Source organism: Salmo salar, chromosome 19, assembly GCF_965601325.2.
Source record: "Salmo salar chromosome 19, fSalSal1, whole genome shotgun sequence".
Lineage (NCBI taxonomy): Eukaryota > Metazoa > Chordata > Actinopteri > Salmoniformes > Salmonidae > Salmo > Salmo salar.
This window is the reverse complement of record NC_138309.1, coordinates 60,431,573-60,451,896: the sequence shown is the minus strand read 5'-3', so window position 1 is coordinate 60,451,896 and position 20,324 is coordinate 60,431,573. Positions and strand designations below refer to the sequence as shown.

At 42.3% G+C, this 20,324-nt stretch overlaps 2 protein-coding genes across 6 annotated transcripts in view; one reads left to right on the top strand and one right to left on the bottom strand.

Annotated features, from left to right (window-relative positions):
• Nucleotides 1–3,119, bottom strand: part of phkg2 (phosphorylase kinase, gamma 2 (testis)) — a 23,159-nt gene extending 20,040 nt beyond the window's left edge. Inside the window, exon 1 of one of the 3 annotated variants that reach the window (XM_014158491.3) lies at nucleotides 2,643–3,119. The gene's annotated coding sequence lies outside the window, so the exon portion shown is untranslated. 3 annotated transcript variants of the gene reach the window in all.
• On the top strand, nucleotides 3,101–20,324 carry rnf40 (ring finger protein 40). 3 transcript variants are annotated; one of them, XM_014158945.3, is made up of 20 exons: nucleotides 3,101–3,189; nucleotides 5,197–5,345; nucleotides 5,451–5,618; nucleotides 5,732–5,957; nucleotides 6,233–6,430; nucleotides 6,729–6,850; nucleotides 6,990–7,136; nucleotides 7,396–7,470; nucleotides 7,696–7,815; nucleotides 9,665–9,844; nucleotides 10,508–10,643; nucleotides 10,974–11,095; nucleotides 12,011–12,270; nucleotides 13,455–13,572; nucleotides 13,763–13,912; nucleotides 14,348–14,560; nucleotides 14,846–14,971; nucleotides 15,155–15,295; nucleotides 15,534–15,635; nucleotides 15,783–20,324. In XM_014158945.3, exons 1-20 carry the CDS (start codon nucleotides 3,168–3,170, stop codon nucleotides 15,957–15,959), a joined length of 2,952 nt encoding a protein of 983 aa, XP_014014420.1. In that variant the 5' UTR covers nucleotides 3,101–3,167; the 3' UTR covers nucleotides 15,960–20,324. The 3 variants fall into 3 exon arrangements, with proteins under 3 accessions (XP_014014420.1, XP_014014422.1, XP_014014421.1); XM_014158947.3 differs by having other exon boundaries at nucleotides 3,188–3,232; XM_014158946.3 differs by lacking the exon at nucleotides 3,101–3,189 and adding an exon at nucleotides 3,239–3,686.

The window sequence follows — 20,324 nt, the reverse complement described above, 5'->3', positions numbered from 1 at the left end:
CAGGATGCTCTGAGAGCTTTGACAAGATAATCAAATGTATCAAGGGTGACAGGCTACATTTAGCTTGAATTGATCTAATACTCAACGAATTGGTATATTTTATACTGCCTAAGACAATTGTGTGCAAACTCGTGTAAATGTTCCTTACAAACCAGAATGTTGAATAAAATTACATTTAAACGTACTCTACCGGTTGTCTGTGCTGTTTGGCCTTCTGCTACTTAAAATTTGAGACAAAATATTCACAGGAAAGTATGGTTTACCCAACTTTTTAGAGAGCAGGTAAGTATATGGTTCTTTTGGCACCCAGGTAAAGTTAGTTTTATATTGGATATTCAGTTCTCTCATCAATAGCTATTGAACCAAGCATGCCATGACAATGAACATTTTATATTATGAATCAGGTGGGAATGGAGAACAATCCACACGTTTCAAGATTTAAATCTGAATATCCAATATAAAACACATTTTACCTAGCTGCCTAACACATATACCTACTGGCGCTATAGAAAGTTGGGTAACCATACTTTCCTGTGGATATTTTGTCTCAAATTTCAAGCAGCAGAAGGACAAACAACCGGTAGAGTAAGTTTGGCTTGTAAAGAACATTTACATGATTTTGCACACAAAATGTATCAGGCTATATAACGTACCAGTCAAAAGTTTGGACACACCTAATCATTCCAGGGTTTTTCTTTAATGTTACTATTTTCTCCATTGTAGAATAATAGTGAAGACATAAAAACTATGAAATAACACATGTGGAATCATCTAGTAACCAAAAAAAGGTGTTAAACAACTGAAAATATATTTTATATTTCAGATTCTTCAAAGTAGCTACCCTTTGCCTTGATGACAGCTTTGCACACTCTTGGTATTCTCTCAACCAGCTTCAAGAAGTAGTCACCTGGAATGGTTTTCAATTAACAGGTGTGCTTTGTTAAAAAGTTAATTTGTGCAATTTCTTTCCATCTTAATGCGTTTGAGCCAATCAGTTGTCTTGTGACAAGGTAGGGGTGGTATACAGTAGATAGCCCTATTTGGTAAAAGACCAAGTTTATATTATGGCAAGAACAGATCAAATAAGCAAAGAGAAACGACAGTCCATCATTACTTTAAGACATGATGGTCAGTCAATGTGGAAAATTTCAAGAACTTTGTTTCTTGAAGTGCAGTCGCAAAAACAATCAAGTGCTATGATGAAACTGGCTCTCATGAGGACCGCCATAGGAAAGGAAGACCCGGAGTTACCTCTGCTGCAGAGGGTACGTTCATTAGAGTTACCAGCCTCAGATTGCAGCCCAAATAAATGCTTCACAGAGTTCAAGTAACTGACACATCTCAATATCAACTGTTCAGAGGACTGCGTGAATCAGGCCTTCATGGTCAAATTGCTGCAAAAAAACACTACTAAAGGACACCAATAAGAAGAAGAGACTTGCTTGGGCCAAAAAACACAAGCAATGGACATTAGACCGGTGGAAATCTGTCCTTTGGTATGATTAGTACAAATTTGTGATTTTTGGTTCTAACCGCCATGTCTTTGTGAGACGCAGAGTAGGTGAATGCATGATCTCTGCATGTGTGGTTCTCACTGTAAAGCATGGAGGATGTGTTTTTCTGGTGACAGTCAGTGATTTATTTAGAATTCAAGGCATACTTAACCAGCATGCCTACCACAGCATTCTGCACCGATACGCCATCCCATCTGGTTTGCGCTTAGTGGGAATATCATTTTTTCCCCCAACAAGACAATGACCCAACATACATCCAGGCTGTGTAAGACCAAGAAGGAGAGTGATGGAGTGCTGCATCAGATGACCTGGCCTCCACAATCACCCGACCTCAACCAAATTGAGAAGGTTTGGGATGAGTTGGACCGCAGAGTGAAAGAAAAGCAGCCAACAAGTGCTCAGCATATGTGGGAACTCCAAGACTGTTGGAAAAGCATTCAAGGTGAAGCTGGTTTTAATGTGATGCCGGAGATCCTGTCCGTCCACACTACTAGTCGCAGTTCAACCTCATCATAAATCGTGGAGTTGTGTTTAGTCGGCTACAACACCCAAAGAAAAGTTTGCATTTACAAAAAGACAAACATAGGTACAAGGAAAGCATTAAAGAATGGACATTTTTACAAGTATCGACTGACAGCGACTCGATGTTGTCGGACTCCAGCCAGCCCACACAACTCTATCGTATGTAGAGTTTGGTAAACTCAGCTAGGTTGCCACTTACTGTAGTTACCTCAAGCCGGATGATGTAGCTAGCCGGCGAGTGCAGAAACCTGGCAAAACATGTATGGCAATGCACCACCAGCAATTGACATAGCTACCCACTGTAGCTAGCTACACATAAGAAGACAACACCTTTTCATGTTGACCGATTTGATCACAGCAAGGTTAACTAACAGCTAACGTTAGCTTAACTAGACATGTCTAACTAGCTGCACACGTTTAAATTGGTTCACGCGGTAACGTTACTTACCAAATGCGATCAAACTACACGATTGATAGAAGACAAATAGTGTCGAGCATCCGACTGACAATAATACCAAACTGAAGGGCAACTATGTCATTGCAAATATTTCCAGGGTTTCTAACGTTAAGCTACCATCTTGATTGTTTACATTCTTACCTCCTTACCTTAACACATGAACAAAAATGGTTCTTCTTCAATGGGGTTTAACCACTGTTGTCATCCAATGTTAATGGTGCATTACCGCCACCACTTGGACGGAATATTGAATGAGAAAATACAAAAACATTGCGGGAAAACGACATCATACAAAATACCAAATTAGGCACGCCAACTATCAAAAAACGTCCAGCTGCATTCACAATGATTAAACTTTTCTTAGACTTCTTCTCCGCGAACAATTATTTATATACAACAATGCATATGAAGGGGCTGTAGACCGTAGTGCCATTATGAAGACGGAGTGAGGCGTGGCATGGACTAAACCGTAGTTCACATAATTAATCGTATAACACAACGTTTGGATATTTATTGAATAATGGCAAAATGTGTACAGCATGCATTCTTTTAAGCATTTAGGTAACTATACAGTTAAAAAAAAAAACGTCGAGAAACTGACTACAGGACCTTTGATTTGGATTAAACGACTATCTCATCGGTACACTTACCGTGCCGTACAGGAAGCTGCTTAAATGATTGCTGTCGTCATCTCCGGTTAGTGACTATGTTTTACAAATTATTTTTTTATCTGGTGAAGGTTTGTGATATTTCGTAGTGATCTTGAAATAAAAACGTGTGATTGCATGTAGTAAACATTTCAAGGTGATTCGAGTACATAGGCCGTATAACTCTAATTTGCTTGCCGGCTAACGTTAGCATTCATTACAATTAGCATTAGCTAGCTAGATTCTTTCAAACGTTAGCTATACTAGCTAGTACAATATACACTGTATAAAAACGTATGAGGACACCCCTTCAAATTAGTGGGTTTGGATATTTCAGCCACACCCGTTGCTAATTCGGCTAATTCAGCCACACCGGTGTATAAAATCGAGCACATAGCCATGCAATCTTCATAGATAAACATTGGCAGTAGAATGGCCTTACTGAAGAGCTCAGTGACTTTCGATGTGGCACCGTCATAGGATCCCACCTTTCCTTCAAGTCCGTTAGTCAACATTTCTGCACTGCTAGAACTACCCTGGTCAACTGTAAGTGCTGTTACTGTAAAATGATAATGACTTAAGGGAAACAGTGGTTCAGCCTTGAATTGGTAGGCCACACAAGCTCACAGAACAGGACCGCCGAATGCTGTAGTGCGTAAAAATCATTGCCTCTGGAAGCAATGTCAGCACAAGAACTGTTCCTCGGGAGCTTCATGGAATGGGTTTCCATGGCTGAGAAGCTGCACCCAATCCTAAGATCACCATGCTCAATGCGTCGGCTGGAGTGGTGTAAAGCTTGCAGCCATTGGACTCTGGAGCAGTGGAAACGTTCTCTGGAGTGATGAATCATGCTTCACCATCTGGGTTTGGCGGATGCCAGAAGAATGCTAACTGTAAAGTCTGGTGGAGGATGAATAATGGTCTGGGGCTGTTTTTCATGGTTCGGGCTAGGCCCCTTAGTTCCAGTGACGGGAAATCTACTCTACAGCATACAATGACATTCTAGATGATTCTGTGCTTCCAACTTTGTGGCAACAGTTTGGGGAAGGCCCTTTCCTGTTTCAGCATGACAATGGCCCCGTGCACAAATCGAGTTCCTTTCAGAAATGGTTTGTTGAGATCGGTGTGGAAGAACTTGACTGGTCTGCACAGAGCCCTGACCTCAACCCCATCGAACACCTTTGGGATGAATTGGAACGCAGACTGCGAGCCAGGCCTAATTGCCCGACCTCACTAATGCTCTTGTGGCTGAATGGAAGCAAGTCCCAGCCGCAATGTTCCAATATCTAGTGGAAAGCCTTCCCAGAGGAATGGAGGCTGTTATGGCAGCAAACGGGGGGGATCAACTCCATACTAATGCACATGCTTTTGGAATGAGATGTTCGATGAGCATGTGTCCACATACTTTTGGTCATGTAGTGTACGTTAAGTATGCAACTATCGCTATTTAGGTAGCTAACATGGATAGCTACTCTGCCAAGTTTTCAATGCCCACTTTGCAAGTTTACATATTCCACACTTCAGAAATGGAATAGCTAGCAAGTTAGCTAGCGGGACATTCTGGCCTTCATTGAATTGGCATATACAAATCTGAATTAATTTGCCAACTTAAGCAATTGTAAACAATCCACATCAATTATTTGTAGTTGTATACCAGATAGTAGTTAGCTTCAGTAACATTTTCTAAATTTAACTTCACAAGTTGGTGACACAATGACAAAACCCTGGTGTTGACACAGGGAGATGATGTGGCTCAGTTGGTAGAGCATGGTGTTTGCAACGCCAGGGTTGTGGGTTCGATTCCCACGGGGGACCAGTACGGGGGGGGATTTTTTTTTTTTTTTTAATGAAATGTATGCATTCACTACTGTAAGTCGCTCTGGATAAGAGCGTCTGCTAAATGACTAAAATGTAAATGTAAAAAAATTATTAGTCTTGTCATCATAAATATCTCTTCGTAGAGTCCATAGGCAGCTGACAAATGAAGTTGTCCAAACGAAATGCCTCCTTTTCATCGGCTTTGTGTCCTGAAACAGCTGTCACGCTTTTGTTGCAGAAGCAACAACCATGTCTGGCACCGGGGGAGGGAAGCGAGCCTCAGGTGGGGACAGCTCCCCTGGTCCACCTGAGAAGAAGTGTAAAAAAGAGGAAAAGACCACCACCACTCTCATTGAGCCCATACGCATTGGGGGAGTGTCCTCTACGGTTAGTCGTCATCTTTTTGTCCCCCACAACTGGGTCTTGTCTGTGCTTAACCATACAGGAGGGATGATTTAATTGATCTAATTCATTATCACGTGACATCTGCAGGAGGAGATGGACATGAAGGTGATCCAGTTTAAGAACAAAAAGCTGAGTGAGCGTCTGGAGCAGAGGCAGACCATGGAGGATGAGCTGCGGGAGAAGATCGAGAAGCTGGAAAAGCGACAAGCTACTGACGATACCACACTGCTCATTGTGAATCGCTACTGGTCCCAGGTACGTACGTCCTACAATCATTTGCTGCCGTGAAGGAACATAGACATATTCTTAACTTAAAGTGTAAACCCACCCGCACATATACTCAATTACCCTCTTTCTCTAACTTCCAGTTGGAAGAAAATGTTCACGTCCTGCGCCAACGCATTGACCCCACGGTGGTCGACGCACCGCCCGCTACTCCTGTTTCTGCCCCTACCCCAATGGACGCGGATAGCATGGTGATCCCACCACCCCCTCCTTCAGCCCCACTCCCAGCGCCAGAACACGTGGAGCAACAGCCTCCACCACCCGACGGTATGGAGATAGCTCGTGAACCACAGCAGGACTCGACAACCGGTAAAGATGATTCCTGCTCTCTCTCAACCTTTTTTATCTACGCATATCTAGCCTCTGCTCAGAAGTAATGATACCTCTGAGTCCATTGCGTTGCCGCCGATAATAACTGGTGTGAGGTATGGCAACATCAAGCACTTAACCTTTCTATCACTTACGCCACATTTATATTGTCAATGCGTTGTAGGCCGTCTTTGTAAATAAGAATTTGTTCTCAACTGACTTGTCTAGTTAAATAAAAACCCCACATCCTAAGTCTTCTCATCCTGACTGTGTAGCCCCGCCACCCACTACTACCCTCAGTGAGAGTACCAAAGCCTTCCTCTCCACTTTGGACAACAGCAGTGAGGAGGAGCTCAGCCTGCAGTTGCGGGACAGGATGCAGTTCAGCAAGGAGGCCGCTGCCTGCATGGTCTGCGTCTTCGACAGGCTGCACAGCCGCATCGACGGCCTATGCGCCCAGATCCTGTCCGCAGGTAACTACTCAGACACGCTTATCATGACTCGGGAGTTTTTCACTTTCTGTTTGTAGCAACATGTGGGTTCTTCATTTGACATAATTATGTAGAGGGGTTCCCAACTATGACATTCACTCTGGTGCCTAGTGTGACATTCACTCTGGTGCCTAGTGTGACATTCACTCTGGTGCCTAGTGTGACATTCACTTTGATCTTGTGTTAAATTCCTGTAAGTTGCTTTGGATGGAAGCATCTGCTACGTGGCATATGTAATCACTAGTTGAGTAACCATAGTGACTGTGTTGTCTTTTGTCAGCGTGTGAGGATGACAGCCAGGAAGAGATGCTCCATCTGAATCGTACTCTGCTAGAGGAGAATGGCAGACTGCAAGACCTGGCCTCCTCCCTGCAGGGTAGACACCACAAGATGTCTATGGAGGTACATATTGGGAATGCCCACATCTCCATAGTGTCGTCTTTCAAGCTTTTGTATCCTCCTCAATGTGAATGTCTGCTAGTTCTCATCCAGCCAATTTCAGAATCACATTTTTGCTCTCATCTCTACTCCTCTTTAACAGTACAACGAGCTTGTGGATAAGGTGACAAGCTCGGAGACCAAGGTGTCTGAGATGGAGACTGCTGTGGAGGATCTGCAGTGGGACATCGAGAAGCTTCGTAAGAGGGAACAGAAGCTCAACAAGCATCTGGCTGAGGCAATGGAGCAGGTGTGTGTGTAGTTCTAGTGTCTTGTCATCGCTGATGTCACTCCGTTATGCATTGATGGCCAGCGATAAGGCTGAAGCAGCAGAGCATGCTGTCCATTGAATTGCAGCTGTGGGGGGGGGGGGGTGTTTATTGATGTCCTGCTGTATGTACATGGCTAAAATAATGTAACCACATCTATATAGCTATTGTAATATGTCTGGGTTAGTGTACTAATGTATGGGCCAAGTTCGCTAAACCATTTCTGATTGTTCTGTCCAGTTGACCTCGGGCTACTACACCACTGGCAGCTCAGGGGGGCTACCCGGTGGCCAGATCACCCTCAATATACAGAAGGTGAGTGCAGACTATTGTCCGACCATCCTATTGTCCAACCATCCTTGAGCTTCCCTTCCATCTTGTTTTGATACATTGTTGTTTCCAACCCTGTCATTTTTATTTTATTTATTAACCTTTATTTAACTAGGCAAGTCAGTTAAGAACTAATTCTTATTTACAATGACGACCTAGTGCCCAAAGTGATACAAATGAACTCCATATTGTAATTATTATATCTGTTAGTTTGAGAGCCTGAATGCAGAGTTGGAGCAGAACCAGGAGCTGGCCAACAACCGCATGGCAGACCTGGAGAAACTACAGCAGGAGCTCCAGGAGGCTGTCAGGGAGAGCGAGAAACTCAAGGTACAACAGCATCCCCCTCTGAGGGAATACAAGACAATACGCTGTGCATTCTGTTATGTCAGCTTAACAAAGGAGATGCTCACTATTCAGACAGTCATGAGTCAGATGTCATGTCAAGGATGATTATAATTGTAGAATAGACACAGTGGCTTCAGAAAATATTCATACCCCTTGACTTTTTCCAAATGATGTTGTTACAGCCTAAATTCAACATTGATTAAAACATAAATATCACCCATCTATCTACACACTATCCCATAATGACAAAGTGAAAACATGTTTTCAAATTTATTCAAAATTCATTGACACTCCAAATTAAGCTACGGTGCATCCAATTTCCTTTGATCATCCTTTAGCTGTCACTACACCTTGATTGGATTTCACCTGTGGCAAATTCAATTGTTTGGACATGATTTAGTAAGAAACACACCTGTCTATATAAGGTCTCACAGTTGACAAAGCATGTCAGAGCAGAAGCTATACCATGAAGTCCAAGGAACTGCCCATAGATCTCTGAGAGAATTGTGATGAGGCATATATCTGGGGAAGGGTATAAAACAATTTCGACAGTGTTGAAAGTTTCCAAAAGCGCTGTGGTCTCCATCATTGGGAATATATGATCGTTCGATCAAACTGCGCAACCGCAATGGAGGCGACCAAGAACCCAGTGACCACTCTGACAGAACTACCGAGTTCCTTTCTTGTCAGAAGGACAACAGACTCTACAGCGCTTCACCAATCTGGGCTTTGATAAAAAGGCACATGACAGCACGCCTGGAATTTGCAAAAAGGCATGTGAAAGACTCTGAGAACATAAGGCAAACTATTCTTTGGTCTGATAAGACAAAAATGGAACTCTTTGGCCTGAATGCAAAGCGCTATGTCTGGAGAAAACCAAGCACAACTCATCACCCGTCTAACACCATCCCTACCGTGAAGCATGGTGGTGGCAGCATCATGCTATGGGGATGCTTTTCATTGGCAGGGACTGGGAGACTGGTAAGGATAGAGGGAACAATGAATTGAGCCAAATACTGGCAAATCCTTGATGACAACCTGCTTCAGAGTGCAAACGACCTTAGACTGGGGCGAAGATTTATGTTCCAACAGGACAATGACCCCAAGCATAAAGCCAAAGCAATGCTGCAATGGCTTCAGAACAAAATGTGGAAATTGTTGGGTGTGTTTGGTTCTAAACAATGTTCCAAGTTTAACCCAGAATCTAACAGGTGGAACAGCTTAAGCCCAGACTTGAATCCCATTGAACATTTGTGGAAAGACTTGAAGATTGCTGTTCACCGCCGCTCCCCATCTAACTTAACAGATCTTGTGAAAATTTGCAAGGAACAATGGGAGGAAATCCCAAAATCCAGATGTGCAAAGCTGATACAGACATACAGATGACTCAAAGCTGTAATCGCTGCCAAAGGTGGTTCTACAAATCATTGACTCCGGTGTAAATTACAGATTTCTTTATTTCATTCTCAAGAAATTAGCAACATTTTTGAAAAATGTGTTTTTACTTTGTCATTATGGGGTATTGTGTGTAGATCGGTGAGAAAAAATATAAATGTAATCCATTTTGAATTTGGGTTGTAACACAACAATGGGGAATAAGTCATGGGGTATGAATACTTTCATAAGGCACTAAACACTTAAAATCTTAGTGTTTATAATTGTTTTATGTTATGATCACTGAATGTATACTCTGTATGTAATTTCTTGGCCAATGTTCCTTTGTCTGTTTGCTCTATCCCAAATGAATTGCAGTCATTTAGTTTTTCACTATGTCCCAAGGTGTCTTACAGTGTATGGGGGGGGTAATTCACTCACTTAACTCCCTTTTCAGTTGGACCTGAAAAATATTCCGGAGGATGTGGTGAAGGAGACCGCGGACTACAAGTGCTTGCAGTCCCAGTTCTCCCTGCTCTACAATGAGTCTTTGGGGGTGAAGACCCAGCTGGATGAGGCCCGGGCCCTGCTCCTCACCGCAAAGAACGCCCACCTCAGACAGATAGAGCACATGGAGGTCAGGAGCACTGATTTTGCAGAGAGCGGCTATTTAGGTTTTACTTGCAATGATTATGATCCATGGTTAATTTACCTCCCTTAGTTGAATGGACTGATTGTCGCTCTGCATAAAATAATCTGACAAATTACTAAAGTGTAGGAGGGAGCCACTGATTTTAAAGTAACAAACATTTCAGCATATCAGATCTGGGTTCAAATAGTATCCCCCCACCCCTGCTTGGGGTACCAGTTGTTTCGCAATTTTGGGACTATTCCATTGTTTCCAGTATGCCAGGGAAACTCAATCAAGTGCAGCTAAAGTATTTGAAAGAAAACAAATACTATTTGAACCCAGGTCTGGCATGTATATCATGAATACACTAGGAATATATGTGGTTAGAAAGGTATTTTGTACAGCCCGGATTACAGCGGCCCGGGGAGCTGACTAGCTCTGCATTCCACAAGGGTATGTCATTGCCATGGCTACAGTGCCTTGTGTTTGGGCAAAACATGACCAATTTGGCGTAAGCAGAAACAGACAGGCTCTCTTTATATGCTTGGAAAGTGGATTGTGTCACACTCAGTAAAAACTGGCCAAAACTAGTTAGGACGTCAGAGGATTGGTGTGACGTTGCCGTTGGACTGCCGCCAACAAAAGCTGTGGCGTTTGTCATCTGTTCAGAGTGACGAGCTGTCCCTACAGAAGAAGCTCCGCACAGAGGTCATCCAGCTGGAAGACACGCTGGCCCAGGTGCGCAAGGAGTACGAGATGCTGCGCATCGAGTTTGAGCAGAACCTGGCGGCCAACGAGCAAGCAGGTAACGTCTCATCTCCACAACACCTCTCACTTCCGAGGCTTGTTTCTATCATTAAGTTTCCCATAGAAAGCAAAAGTTTCTCCGTGAGAATCTTGAATGGATGATTGTCAGTCTTAATCCTTTTTCCCCTCCCCTCTAACCAAGGATGTTGATTGTGTATGGGATGAATATCCTATCCTGTTATCACTATCATATTGCTCACTAGTTTGGCGATACTTCACAAGTTTAGCACACGCAGACTACAGTCAGACAAGACAGCGGCTCTGACTGGAACGCACGGTCATTGTTTCCTTATCAACCCTTCTGTCCACCTTTTGATCTTTCCCACAGGCCCAATCAACAGAGAGATGCGCCACCTCATCAGCAGCCTCCAGAACCACAACCACCAGCTGAAAGGTGACGTGCAGCGTTACAAGCGGAAGCTCCGAGAAACCCAGATGGAGATCAACAAGGTAGGGCGGCGGATCCTCTACTTGAGACCAATAGACTTTCTTCTGAATAAATATTTATTTTTATATTAAATTAAATTCTGCATATTTAATCAATATATGACCAGGTCAGGATAAACTCTGGACAAGAGTGCTGCTACCCGACCTGAGCCCGACAGGCCCCGACATTATACATCGGGTTAGGGCCGGGTAGGGCCAGTTTGTTTTCATCAGTAACTAGGGTACGGATGGCGCTTGGCTATCACTAACATTTTGAAGCTGAGCCACTTGCGTGTGCTCTGCAGCGCAGTATAGTCATATCTGACTAAGATAATAACATGGCGTCAGAAGTACTTCAACCTCGTCAAATATAAGATGGGAGAGATTATTTCACAGGAACTAATGGTCCTTGAGTTGTGTCGGAGTTTAGAGTGACGAAAAGTAGCATACCGCTAACTGCTCTCTCGTGTCTCTTCGTTGAGCAGAGCAACCCAAGCGGATCCGTTGTTATGGATACTTAGACTCAGAGCTTCAATGAACAGAGTGAGCTGAGTGCAGGGAGCAAGTGACCGATGGAGAGGAGCAGCTAATGGATTTACTAATGGAGGAAGTTATTTCTGGTTTCGGCCAGGGCCTTGAATTTGCCAGACCCAATCGACCTGGGTAGGGCCTGAATGTCGTGGGCATGGGTAGTGCTCGCTTAAAATTAATCCCCCTGCGGGGCTCTACTCTGGATCCTTATTATAGGCTAACTAGAACCTTGAGTTTGCCCTGGTGAGGCGGTTCGGTCATGTGGTTCAACAAAACTTGAGTTGCACAATACTTGGTTAATAGATGAGTATCAACGTGACTTATTTGAATCATGATATTTGCTATGAAAATCAGTGATCAACGCGATTGATGTCCCAAAACCATTTTCTATCCCTGTCCCTTTGTCAGCTGCGGTGTCAGAGTGGTGACACCGGGCTTCTGTCATTGGAGGAGCCGGTGAGCGACAGCCTGGAGGTGAAGAAAGAGGAGGATGAAGACCAAGAGGAGGAGGAGGAGAGGAGGAGGGAGCTGGAGAGACAGCGTGCCCGGGAGAGAGAGAGGGAGACTGAGAGGGAACGAGAGAGGGAGCGAGAAAGAGAGCGACAGCGCAGCGAGGAGTTGAAGAGGAAAGATTCGGACACCCTGAAGATGCTGAGGGCGGAACTTAAGTATGTTTTGTTTTTGGTTATAGAACCCACAACTCCCCTTTTCTTATTATACTGAATAAAGTAGGGGTGTGCAGATCTGTTCATACTCGTATTTGTAATTCGATCCGTTTTATCACACTTGATACTCGTTATCAGATTTACTTGTGATCGGAAAACCTGGAAGTGACCTTTAAATGCCGGTAAAGCCTATACCGGAAGTGCGCATCACTGCACTATCACTCAGAGTGCATCTCAGAGCACATCGTTATGTTCCTTCACACATTGTTCAAAGTTAAGAAATTATCCTGACAGCTGAAAATGCATATGATTGACTGACTTAGTCCTATTCAATTATCAACAAAATAGGCTAATATATAATGCATGGCTGGCTACTGCTGCCTGCATTTATTCCAGACCCAGATTTAGTTAAAGGTCATTTGTTTGCCTCATATTTTAAATTTTTAAAATATAGCCTTCCCTGTAGCTCAGTTGGTAGAGCATGGTGTTTGCAACACCAGGGTTGTGGGTTCGATTCCCAGGGGGGCCAGCACAGAAAAAAATAATCTATGAAATGTATGCATTCACTACTGTAAGTCGCTCTGGATAAGAGCGTCTGCTAAATGACTAAAATGTAAAATGTAAATGTAAATTTAAAAAAATAAATAAAAAAATTCAAAAGGAGCAAAAATGTTCTCTCCCTACACTTATGCCATAACATTTGTACAATGAAAATGAACTATCTGCATTTGTCATTTTCAAATGTGGAAATGTCTGGGCGAGGAAAAAATTATAAAAGCAAGCATGGGCTTAGCTCGCGACATAACGACACAGACAGCGGGAGCGGCGACTTGTTCTCATCCAGTTATGGCAGCAGGCGCAACCCACACCCCGCCTGTTTCTTGACAGACAGCCAAACTAGCCAATTGAGTAGTACTATTTATAGTACACAATGCTTCATTCACACTGTTTGAGAGTTGTGTGCTGGCAGCTGACAATGACTTTTTCCCCAATCACTGATAATTACAAAAAATACTCATCATATTCAGAAAATTCACCATATCTGTTAAGATACTCGTTTTGTCCGATTACTCGGCACACCCCTAGAATAAAATATACTCTCATATAGTAGAAGACCTTAACACATTGTCTTATTCTAAAGTTAGGTAGTGCTAACTCTTCTACTGTTCATTCTCCTTTCCCCTCAGGAAAGCCCAGGAGTCTCAGAAGGAGATGAAACTACTTTTGGACATGTACAAATCAGCCCCCAAAGAGCAGAGGGACAAAGTGCAGCTTATGGCAGCAGAGCGCAAGTCTAAAGCTGAGGTTATATTAAAAAAATCTAAAATCTCACATGTAAAGTTAAATGGTATTTGTTGGGTCCTGTTACTTTGTATTTCTTGTATTCTGTATAAAAAAATTGGAATTGCCTATAAAATCTTGGTCATAAAAAGAAGTCAATTCATGTGCCTATGTTTCAGTCCATGTGTTACATCTAAATCCTCCCGCGTCCCAGGTGGATGAGTTGCGGGTGCGCGTTCGAGAGCTGGAGGAGAGAGAGAGAAAGGAGAGCAAGAAGCTGGCTGATGAGGACGCTCTCAGGAAGATCCGTGTGGCAGAGGAGACGATCGACCACCTACAGAAGAAGCTCACTGCCACCAAACAGGTACTGTATATCCACTACACATTCAAAACTGTTGCAGAGGTGTTGAATATGTTAAATATCACAATTGCAGTGGGTTTTCCTTGGCTTTGCCATTGCTTTTTTTTTTGACCAGGGATTTCAATGGAATTTGATTTTTCTTAAGGAATCTCGACGCCGATAAGTGAGGTGTTACGATTCAGGGGTATTTGAATTACATTAGATGTCATTGTGAAGTCAGTTGATACATGTTAGTTACAATTACATTGTGCGATCCATTCGGGATACATTGCAAGGTAACACTGTGTGACCTAATGTGTTTTCATCTGCCATATTGTACCAGTTCTCTCTCTGAGATTTGACCTCAATTAAATGAAACTACATAACTAACAGTAAAAAGAAAATATCCAACTCTATTCCAACCTCTTCCCCCCCTCCGTACCGCTCCATTGTGTCCAGGAGGAGGAGGCCCTACTGAGTGAGATGGACGTGACGGGCCAGGCCTTTGAGGACATGCAGGAGCAGAACAGCCGGCTGATGCAGCAGCTGAGGGAGAAGGACGACGCCAACTTCAAGCTGATGTCGGAACGCATCAAGTCCAACCAGATCTACAAGCTGCTGAGGGAGGAGAAGGAGGAGCTGGCCGACCAGGTGCTCACCTTCAAGACCCAGGTGAGAGAGACTGTGGAGGATGAACTGTCACCATCGTGTGTGTTTATTTTATCTTACAAAGCAGTGGATGTAAAACAGGTGCATAACTCATTTGGCAAGGGAGACTGTTTTATTTATTAAGAGACCCGTGGGTCAAAAAATAGCATATCTTGGGCTGCATGTTGTGCATCCCTGATGGCTATTGAAATAAAAAAAACATTTGATAGTAGTCCTGATAATGCTTGTGTTTCTGAGCTAATGAGGAAACAGGTCTGCTTGATTGGTTCCCCTTGCTGTCTGTCACAGGTGGAAGCCCAGTTATTGGTTGTACAGAAGCTGGAGGAGAAAGAGGGCATCCTCCAGAGCTCACTGACCAATCTGGAGAAAGAGTTAGGAGTTCGCATACAAGCACTAGAACTCAACAAGAGGAAGGTAGCAAAACAATACTACTTACAATTTTAAACTCTCCTTCTTCCACAGTTACCTTACCAGTACTACTACTCATAGTACTACTACTTTTACTATTGATATTGTAATAATAACACAAAAAGGAATAACAATACCACTGATATTAAGGACAATAGTATCTGAGTGTCTCTTGCCCCTCCATCTCAGGCGGTGGAGGCAGCCCAGCTGGCTGAGGACCTTAAGGTGCAGCTGGAACACACACAGTCCAAGCTGAGGGAGATCCAGGTATCTGTGTCTGAGAACCGCAACGCCAGAGAGAGGGAGTTGGGCAACCTCAAAAGAGCGCAGGTACACACAACTACTGACAAGTCTGTCCTTCCTAGATATGTATCCTTTATTTAACCAGGTGAGTCTCATTTTTAAACGTGAATATATATTTTTCCCCCGAGGGAGCCCTGATGTTAATTTGTCAAACCCCTAAAAGCCTTGGGGGAATACAGTGGGAAGGGTCATTTTGAGTGTGAATGTTAACTGTAGGTTTAATCTAGGCTACTAAAGTATTCGACTGTGTCTGGCTGACTTATAGGAGGACCTGTCCAGGCTACGACGAAAGCTGGAGAAACAGAAGAAAGTGGAGGTGTACACTGATGCTGATGAGATCCTGCAGGAGGAGATCAACCAGTACAAGGTAATAAAAAAAATACACACATCCTGGTGGAATGGCCTTGCTTTTGTTCGATCAATTACATGTGAGAAGGTTCACATGTTGCGGTACATGGGTGACACTTTATTTTACAGCGTTAACTGTACATTTTCTGTACTCCACACCTGGCAGGCGAAGCTGCGTTGTCCGTGCTGCAACACCCGCGACAAGGAGACGGTGCTCACCAAGTGTTTCCACGTTTTCTGCTACGAGTGTCTGAAGACGCGCTACGACACCCGACAAAGGAAGTGCCCCAAGTGCAACTGTGCCTTCGGTGCCAACGACTTCCACCGCATCTACATCACCTAACTGCTGAGGAAAAGAAGAGAACCGGGATAAGGGAGGGGAGGAAAAAAATAAATGGATGGAAGTGAGTGTGGTTGGAGAGTTTAGTTTTGTCTTTGCTTTTCGAAAGACTTTCTTATATTGCATCATTGCCGGTTGGTGCTAGTGACCAAACAGATAGTTGTGACTGAGTGAGAGTCTAAAAACCGAAGTGCACATACCAAGGTATTCTTTCATCTGGATACTCTGTTTTGTGTTTCTGTCACATTTTTGTTTTTGATCAGGTTTTGCCCATGTGGTAATTCACTTTTAACTAGGATGTTGTCGTGGCGCTGTATGATTTGTATACACTACCGTTAAAAGTTGGGGGTCACTTAGAAATGTCTTTGTTTTTGAAAGAAAAGCATTTTTTTTCCTTCCATTTTTAAAATAACATCAAATTGATCAGAAATAGTGTACATATTGTTAATGTTGTAAATAACTATTGTAGCTGGAAACGGCTGACTTAAAAAATATATATATTATTATGGAATATCTACATAGGCATACAGAGGCCCATTATCAGCAACCATCACTCCTGTGCTCCAATGGCATGTTGTGTTAGCTAATCCAAGTTTATAATTTTTAAAATGCTAATTGATCATTAGAAAACCCTTTTGCAATTATGTTAGCACAGCTGAAAACTGTCTGCTTAAAGAAGCAATAAAACTGGCCTTCTTTAGACTAGTTGAGTATCTGGAGCAACAGCATTTGTGGGTTCGATTACAGGCTCAAACTGGCCAGAAACAAAGCACTTTCTTCTGAAACTCATCAGTCTATAGTTCTGAGAAATGAAGGCTATTCCATGCGAGAAATTGCCAAGAAACTGAAGATCTCGTACAACGCTGTGTACTACTCCCTTCACAGAGCAGCGCAAACTGGCTCTAACAAGAATAGAAAGAGTGGGAGGCCCCGGTGCACAACTGAGCAAGAGGACAAGTACATTAGAGTGTCTAGTTTGAGAAACAGATGCCTCACAAGTCCTCAACTGGCAGCTTCATTAAATAGTACCTGCAAAACACCAGTCTCAATGTCAACAGTGACGAGGCGACTCCGGAATGCTGGCCTTCTAGGCAGAGTTGCAAAGAAAAAGCCATATCTCAGACTGGCCAATAAAATATTAAGATGGCAAAAGAACACACACTGGACAGAGAATCTGCCTAGAAGGCCAGCATCCCGGAGTCGCCTCTTCACTGTTGACGTTGAGACTAGTGTTTTGCTGGTACTATTTAAAGAAGTCTGTTTCTCAAACAAGACACTCTAATGCGTCCAGCTACAATAGTAATTAACAATGTCTATACTGTATTTCTGATCAATTTGATGTTATTTTAATGGACAAAAAATTTGATTTTCCTTAAAACAACAAGAACATTTCAAAGTGACCCCAAACTTTTGAACGGTAGTGTACATTGACTTCCCCAGAATCCTCCTTGAGAACACCTGTATGTGCTTGTTTCAGGTATTCTAAGAAAAGACCACTCAACTGAGATTCAATCGCTGGATGCAAATCTAGTTGAGTTGTGTACAAATGCGACTCAATTCAGTAAAAATTTACTTTCTTTCATTATCGGAACGATCACGTTATGTTCCTGTGCAGAGATTTCACCAGATAATACTGCAGGGCTTGACATGAACTTTTTTTGCCACTTGTCCTTCAGACAAGTAGGACAGATTTGTTTTTTTGGTCAGAAAGCTCAAGTCACCAAAGGGTGATACTTAAAATTGTTGTATGATTCAAGGAACCACTTTACAATATAAAAATGACCATTATTGCTACCGTATAGAGAATCAGACAAATGTAGGCTACCCTCCGCCTATAGGCTTCTTTGCATATTCAAGCCTGTCTCAAAATAGAACACTGCCCCTTTTAGATGCACCTGGAGGATGATTGGCAATTCTTAAATATCCCCCAAAAATATTAGTTACAATTCCAACCAAATACTTTTTGTCTTTAAATAATTGACAAATGTAATGAATCAGGGATCAAATGGCTACAGTAGGTTTCTTAAAAGAACGGTAACTAACGAAGGCGTGTTTATAACGTTGTAAGGCTGAAATATTCACGTTTCAGTGGAGATTTATTGACCGCACTGTTCAACCAATCCAATAAATGTGTAGGAAGAGTTAAGATGGAATGTCACCTTGTTAACGTCCAAAAGCGCAAGTCACTTCCCAGGCTCTTTCCATTTCACCTGAAACCCGAACATCCGGTTGTTGGGGGTTCAGCGGAGGCTACTGTGAAGCTATTCTAAGATTTTAACGTCAGAATGACATGGCCAATGTTGAATAGAGGGGAATACCAGCTTTCCAATGGTGTTAGATTTATTCCTCAACTTCCAATAATAAATACATTTCAGATATGCTATCCCCAAAATAATCATTAGGTTGTGTTTATGAAGGTCTTGGCTAACATTAGACTGAGATTTTTTTTTCTTCTAAGAACACAGTAGCATTTTCATTCATTTATTTTGCTGTAGGCTATCTGTAAAAATAAGGGGAAAAAACACAAAGCACCACAATTGAAGTGTTACTTCATCACACAGAAATCCATTATAATTACGTTTTGGCAGGTCTTATACGGCCCGGTGCAGTCCAAATTGTGTTTTTCCTGTGTTTTGTATGATTGTACAACAGCTGATGAAACAAACACTGTGAAAGTGTGAACAAAATTGATAAGTGTTATTTTCTGATAGTTCCTGGTTGAAAATACAATATACACAAGACCTTCAAATCAGCCTGTTTGCATGAGTTGGAGTTTCTGCTTGCCTGGTGACATCACCAGGTGGGAAATTGGTTAATAAACCAATAACAAAGAGTTCCAAACCTCTCTGCTAATAACAGCACGTTTTTTCCCTCCCCACTTAGACCACTCCCAGACAGTCTTAACAAAAAATCTTGCTTGAGAAAGTTTCTTCCAAAAAATATTTTTGTTCATTTTTTAATGGAAAAGTATTACAGTGAGGTACTTGTTACCCAGAAATGATTTGATATTGATATAAAAATTGCTGCACTGGACCTTTTTAAGAAAAAATGTGACAAAAAAAAATGTATTTCAAAAGAACAGAGTAAGATATTTTCTGTTTTATTTTTTTTACTAGAAGTTGTTGCTTTGTAGCCTCGGCTATGCTGCCGCCAGTACTCTGTGTGGAGTGCATGGAACAGCGTCTTTGGTTGGGAAAAGTTATATTTTGAAATAGAGCTCATCTCAGTTATTTGGCAAATAAAGGACATTCTGATAGATAATATAGATAAAAAATGTCCTGCATGAACCTGTAGGATGATTAGAAAATGCTGCTTTTTGGTTAAGCGTAGTTAATTACAAACGCTTCAATGTTTTTCTTTCTCTCCTCCGGCCCAAGCACATTGGCCCACATGCAGGTGATTGATGCGCACAACATTACATTTCCAGGATTTTCATGACCGTATGAACCCTGTTTGCTGACCAACAATTAGCTATAACTGGGCAAATAACTCACTAACCAGCAAGCAATATCAACAAATGTGCACATGTGGCTACAGATAGATCTGCTCAAAATTACATTCAAATAACTTTTTTGATATTGTGATTATTATTTTTACATTTATTTTTTAACATAGATTCATCTTCTGCTTGTCTGACACTTATTTGTTTACTTGCCCCGGACAATCTGAAAGTCGAGCATTATGATTGTCAATAGGAATCATTCGACACAAAGTTGGCAGTTTTTAGTTTGTCTCAGAATCAGCGCAAAAAGGAGTGTTAAGGATCACCTTGGGCTAGATCTTCGTGCGTTAAGCCAGTTATGACCAATCCTGTTGCTACCACTTAGTGACTCAGTCACACACAACATCTGCAGGTTTTAGTGCCTCATTACTGATGACATTTCAGTGGAATAGTCAGCTCATGAGTGTCATACTAAGTGGGCTGTCCCATCCAAGTCCTCCATGACTACTTTGTTTAAATGTTACTCGCACATTAGTCTCAAAACATCTGTTACTCTGCCTTTTAATGGAACCTCTGAACACCATTTTCCTCTGTTCTGATGATTTTAACAGTATAATGAGAGCTTGGTAATGCGTTTGAAGTTAGCTCCTGTGAGAACTAAAATCATAACTGGCCTCAAAAAAACACAGTGAGACTCTGGTGATCTAAAGTCAATGGCAAAAAAACATGTTATGTATCGGTTCAAAATAAGACCTCTATAATATTTTGATGTAATGTTGTGTCTGGGTATTTGGATTGGTATAAATGAGTAGAGAGTGTGGGCTCTGATTGTGTGATGTTATGAGCATACATGTCATTTGGATCATACTAGTGATCATTTTGTATTTCACAGTCTAGTGTTTTCCTAGTAAAAACTTGAACTTGTG

Bases quoted from the DNA above. Each gene is read 5' to 3' on its own strand.
- rnf40 (XM_014158945.3), top strand. From the start codon at position 3,168: ATGATTGCTGTCGTCATCTCCG. The intron at 7,137-7,395 runs GTGTGTGTGTAG...TGTTCTGTCCAG, and splicing joins TGGCTGAGGCAATGGAGCAG to TTGACCTCGGGCTACTACAC. The intron at 14,561-14,845 runs GTGAGAGAGACT...TGTCTGTCACAG, and splicing joins TGCTCACCTTCAAGACCCAG to GTGGAAGCCCAGTTATTGGT.